This window comes from Echeneis naucrates, chromosome 4, assembly GCF_900963305.1.
Source record: "Echeneis naucrates chromosome 4, fEcheNa1.1, whole genome shotgun sequence".
Classification (NCBI taxonomy): domain Eukaryota; kingdom Metazoa; phylum Chordata; class Actinopteri; order Carangiformes; family Echeneidae; genus Echeneis; species Echeneis naucrates.
In genome coordinates, this window is record NC_042514.1 from 309,294 (window position 1) to 315,326 (window position 6,033).

At 47.4% G+C, this 6,033-nt stretch overlaps 1 protein-coding gene across 1 annotated transcript; it reads right to left on the bottom strand.

The window, feature by feature from the left end:
* Positions 1 to 476: 476 nt before the first annotated feature.
* Positions 477 to 5,511, bottom strand: klhl26 (kelch-like family member 26). Its single transcript, XM_029500698.1, has 3 exons — positions 4,540 to 5,511; positions 3,260 to 3,442; positions 477 to 3,072 (listed from the first exon to the last, which is right to left on the bottom strand). Exons 1-3 carry the CDS (start codon positions 4,611 to 4,613, stop codon positions 1,491 to 1,493), a joined length of 1,839 nt encoding a protein of 612 aa, XP_029356558.1. The 5' UTR covers positions 4,614 to 5,511; the 3' UTR covers positions 477 to 1,490.
* Positions 5,512 to 6,033: the final 522 nt, after the last annotated feature.

Genomic DNA, 6,033 nt, shown 5'->3' on the forward strand with positions numbered 1-6,033 from the left:
CGTCATATATCCCCATCAGCCCCCGGTGATGGATCAGGATAAATCGGTCCGTTTTTAAACTCCAGCCCTTCTGATGCAGATCACTCATCAGTCTGGTTTAAGGTCCACGTTAGTTCTGATGCTGAACCAAAACATCTGTCAGTCCGGTTCTTCTAAACCTTAGAGAAGGTGGCTCTCACCTGTACTGGAGTCTATCACTGATTGGGTGGTTCAGTCTGTCAGTCACACAGCAGCCCCGCCCCCTAACACCCCCTCTCACCTTCCCTCTACATGAACATCATGTTGGATTTGAGACTGAGACCATCAACTCATCAGGGAGGAGAAGGGACATTTTCCCATAGATTCAATTGTGACTACAACCGTTGGTGCCGCCCCCTGATGGCCAGTAGAGAGGGTTAGAGGCCGCATCATCTGATCAAAGAAAGACAAAACTAGAAAAACAAATGTCACTGCAGGGATATTTTTTAAAACACACTTTTAATCGAAGATTCTCAAAGAACACAAATGTTACATTCCCCTGTGACAACAGTGCTTTCCTTCTTGTCGAGCATGATGTGCTTTTACAGTTTCAGGTAGAAGAACGCATTAAAACATTAAAAGCGAACAGGAGACAGCTTTAAAATGCTGGACGGACGGTCCGTTTAAAGGAACCAATGAGAAGCCAGTTTCTTACGCACACAAAGTACAGATGAACCTCAGCAGCAGAATCTGACTACAGCACTGCAGTCCAAAACATCAGACATCCCAGAACATTAACGTTGGTGTGTTTGGGACAAAAGTGTGGACTGAACGTTACACTTAGACATTCAAACTGACTCAAACATTGGAGAGGCGGTGGCGCCTTGAGACGTCCACATCAGTCGGTTATGACCAATACAAACATGGACACCATCCTGTGGAATAAATGGACATGTCCAGTGTTTGTGTTTGCTTGTGCGATCGATTATGTGCATTGATCTGTTTTCTTCATCAGTTTGTTCTTGATGGGCAAATAATAAAACAATTAAAAAAAAAAAAAAAAAATCACAACTATACAATCAAAAGGGTCAGTCTCTTTACATCTTTGCACTGCAAATTTGAACCCAAACGCTTCCCTTGAAAGTGAGATTTACACCTGAAGCTTCAGCCCTTCACTCTGTGGAGAAGCCTCACCTTCACTTTATCCGCCATTTTCCAAGAGAGCAAGTCCAATAATCAAAGACTGATCAGAAATTATGACTGGCTGCCAATAACATATCAATCAATCAGTTATTGAATGCAAAGAGGAAGCATCGACCTGCGGCAAGCTCTTATCACTGCGACGGATCAGAATACGTGGGGGAGTCTTTATACTTCAAAAGCTTGTTTTGGTTTAATAAAAGTTTAATAAGTTTATATCATCATTATTTATGACTGTCTTTTCAGTACATTCACTCTATCACGATTGCTCATGTGATGTTGAGCCAATCAAACAGCAGATGGAATAAAATGGTCACAGTCGCAGGTCAGACTCAGCGTTGTGTCGTGTTCTGTGGAAGTATAATCGGTGTACACGCAATGCCAGCAAAGGATTCTGGGAAGTGCAGATCCCTCTCCCACTCGTCCGTCTCCGTGTTGTACACCTGCACGATGCTGGTGACGTTGTTCAGGTGCCAGTTGTAGCCTCCAATGATGTAGATCTTCCTGTCCAGCAGACAGCAGCCCGCCTCCGACTGACCCGCTCTCATTGGACTGACGGTCGTCCACTGGTCGTTCTCTGGGACGTAGTACTCAACTGCCAGCACGTCAAAACAGCGGTCCACATGGTCCATGCGACCGCCCAGGGCGTAGACCCGATCCCTGGTGCTGATCATGGCATGCAGGACTCTGGGTTCGTTCATGGGAGCTTTGAAATCCCACTGGTCTGAGCCCGGATCGTAACAGTGAAGAGTCTTTTTGTCATCAAGCGAGACACCGTAACCTCCTGAGACATAAAGCTTTTCTCCACACGGAGTTCCTGCATGACCCCAAATCCTGCGCTTCATCGGCTCCACATAAGTCCACTCGTTCTTCTTCGGGCAGTAACATTCCACAGACGACAGGCTGCCAGATCGATTGCGCCCCCCAGTGGCGTACAGCTGTCCATGCAGCACATTGAGCTGAAACTGGATGCGGGCCTCCTGCAGGGGTTGGATACGCAGCCAACGGCTGAGGTGTGGGTCATAGCGGAAACAGCAGTCCACGGCGCCCTCGCCGCTGCGGTACTGCAAGTGCTGCCCACCGACCACGTACACAAAGTTATCGAGCACAGCAACGCAAGCATGACTGCACCCGGCCTCCATCTCTGTCAGCTCTTTGAACTGGCGGGAAGCGATGTCAGGGAGATAGAACACCTTGGTGCTCACCGTGCGGTCGTTGTCGGTGTACGGTGTTCCACCAAAGGTGATGAGCGACATGACGTCGGAGCGAATGAGCGTCCGTGCAGACTGCATCTCGTGCTGTCGGAAAGGAAGGATTTGGTAATTGAAGCCCTCAAGGAGATACTGGCGGCACAGCACATCCTCCACCATGATGTCCACAGTTTGGACACTGTCCACCAGCTCTGAGGAACGCATGAGCGGGAAACGGACAAAGCAAAGGACGCTACTGGCTTGAGCTCGACGAGACTCGTCATACTGGAGCCACCGGATGGCAGCGTGGAAGAGGTCAATCTCGCTACAGTTTTTCAGTTTGTTGCTCTGCAGGAGGAAGGTAAGGCGCTCCATGGGAATGTGCAGAAAGTCCTCCTCTTTGGCGATTTGGAGGAAGTGACGAAATGTGAAGGTGTCCACCGACTCCTTAAGGGAGGACAGGCTGAAGGCGGTTGCCATCTGACCGATGTGCAGGCAGGTCTCCACGCTCATCGCCGACTTAAGGAACTCTTCACAGAGCTCCACAACCGGGACCATCTGCAGAAACACGGCGGCTCCCAGGACGTCCTGGATACAGTCCAGGTCTAATGTGACCTCTGCACTGTAGGCAAAGTCGATAATGTGTTTCAGACCTCGGGCAGACAACCCCTTCAGCTCAATGGTGTCCTGATTTGACTCCCTCATTCCTCCTGTAAACATCGCTCTGAAACACAAGAGTCAGTCAGTCATGTAGCTCATGTAAGTCATTTATTCTGCCTTTTTTTTCACCTCCAAACTAAACTGACCGGCTGCTCTGTCAGCTCTGTCTACTCTGGTTAGGAGCATCAGCTAAGTGTCTCTGATGTAATATGTAGATGGTAAAGTCCACAGAGTCTTCTGACTCCACTAACCTGAAGTAATCACTGCAGGCAGCCAGGACGGCTTTGTGGACCTGGAAACGCTCCTCGTTGATGGCCAGCACAACGTCCAGGAGCTGGCCCTGAGCCCGAAGGATGGACAGGCCCTGAAGGAGCGTGGTGCTGTGGCTCGGGGCTGAGAAGGTGCAGCGCAGGGTGCTGTTCTTATTAGCCATACTGGAAGAGAAAAACAGCAGGAAATCAGATCTAAATTACTAAAACAGAAGTTAAGCTCCCAGTAGAAAGCAAGATGACAGGAGGTTTAAATGTCGGGGCGCTGTAACAACACATGGTGAGTTTAAGGGCAAACGCTGCAGCATCCTCCCCCCAAGCTCCACTGCTCAGTGGTTATTGCTTTCTCCTGTAATGCAAAGGAAATGGTTACATTTTCAAGAGCTCTTCTCAGTCGCTTCCTCTTGCTATTCCATCAAACAGCATCTCTGTTGATGTTTTGGAGTTAGATGGTCCAACAGCCAAAGCCAAGTATTCAACGTCAGTCAGTGTCACCATGAGGAGTGTACGACAAATAGACGCTGTCTGACAGTGATGATTATATCCATTTATTGTATATTCATGTATTACATAGCTGTGTCAGAGAAATGTAATGTAAATGATAGAAGAAGATGTTACATAACACATTACATGCTCCAACTCCACAAAGTTGATCCAGAAGAACTGAATTGTCTCCATTGTTTCCTGATTGTTATCTGCACTAAATTTGAATTTGTTTGGTTGTAAAGTTGAAATGAATTGATTGACAGAAAAACTTCTTCTGAATAAAATTCCAGTTTCTTCATCATGTGATCAGAAAATAAAAAATTTTCAGCTCATTTTAACACAATTCAGCATTTTTATATCCAACAGACTAATAAAAAAAAAAAAAAAAACAAAAAAAACAAAACAAGGTAAACTGATGAAGACCGGAAAATTTCGACACACACACACACACACACACACAATGCACTTTTATTAAAGTTTTAATCAGCTGATCGTTCATCAGCTTGTTTTCGCAATGTCGGTGTTTTTAATCAAACTGCTGATTTCGGAGTTAAATTTGTTTTTCTTTATTTTCTACATTAACTTTGTTTCGGCCGGTGGGTCACCGTCCGTAGGCCTCGACACATCCTCGGTGTTTCCTGCCGTCGCGCCGCGGCGCCGTGACGCTCCGCCGGTCGGGGACTTGGCCGAGGGGCCGCGGAGACTTCCGCCGAGCTCCCCCAGGGGACCGGCCCCCGTCCGCGGACACACCTGCACCCCAAGCCCGCTTCACTCACCCGTTCTGCGGACGATTCGCAGCAAAATCTCCGCCGTCCGACTCCGCCATCTTCGGGCTTTGGGCAGCCGGCATCTAGCATCTTCCGGCCCGTCAGCAGCAGCTCGGCGGCGCCGGCGGACTGCTCATGGCGGCGGACGGAGGTCCAGGACGGAGACCGGTCTGTGTGCGCTCCGCAGTCCGGACGGTGGTGACCTCCTACCGGCCTGCTGCCATCCGCCCCCCGCACCGACGGGCTCCGACCTCCGGGGGGCGCCGCCAACATGTGGCGACTCTCCGGAGGAGCAAAGTGGGTGAAAGCACAATTTAAAGATGTGAAACAATCACAGCGCTTTTCAATTATTATTGATTATTACAGTTATTATTATCGTTATTATTACAATTATTACAAGAATTTCAATGCAATTTTAAATCATTTTCAATGTTTACATTTTGACCGTGTGATCAAGGACCAACAAACGATCACACATAAAACCAAAACCGTTTTTAAATCTAACTTTAATTATGTTCAGAATTAAAAGCTATTACCGAAACCATCGGCTACAGTTATTCAAACAGGGAAAAGCTCATGGATCTTTTAAAAAGAAGAAGAAGAAGAAGCTTTTTATGAAATTTTAGAAATTTCATCAAAGGTCAAGTTTTAGTTTCGTTGTTGTGACCACTTCCTGTGACATGCTCACATAGTTCCATCACAGAGGCAGGTTTTTACAGTTCGGCCTGCAGCTTCGTGTTTATGTTTGGTCTGTGTTTAAAATCCTTGATGGCTTTTAAATCCCAAAGCTAGTTTTTTCAGTTTCGGGAAAAGAAATAGAATCGTGAGTAAAAGTTTGTTGTTAAGGTGAACAGTTGACAAATACTGGAATTATTGTTCAAGAATAAAATACTTAAAATAATAAAAGTCTGGGTCTCCATCCTCCTGATAAATGAAGTGATGTTTCCTGTCTGTGCAGTCAAACACGCACATCTTTTCTAAGGCGACTCCGGCTTCACGTCGAAGACCAGACCGTTCTTGTAGATCAGCAGAGCGATCTCATGGTCCAGCTGCTCCTCGTCCATCACATCTCCATCTCTGGAGCTGCTCAGAGCCCGGCCTGTAGAGTCAGGGCCCTCATCGTCGCCCTCGCTCCCCTCCTCGCCCCCATCACCCCCATCACCCCACTGTCCTCGGGGGATGGATGTTTCCTCCATGTCCTTCGGTTGCAGCTGCAGCAGCGTCAGGTTGCTCACCTCCTCCTTCCCCTCCAGAACTTCCTGCTGGAGTCACATTAACACAGAGTGATCAACCAACGTCTCACTTTGTGTAACAGAGATGACAAAGTCCTCGGTCACCACTTGATTCCCCGTTGAGAAATTTAGGAAAACATTTATTTCACCAAAGTCTTGTTTCTACAACTCCTCTAACAACCAAAGCAGAAGCAGCCCAAAGAAAAAAAAAAAACATAGAAAAAAAAGTTCATCCTTCTCACCACCTTCAGGTGAAGATGGATGACCCTGA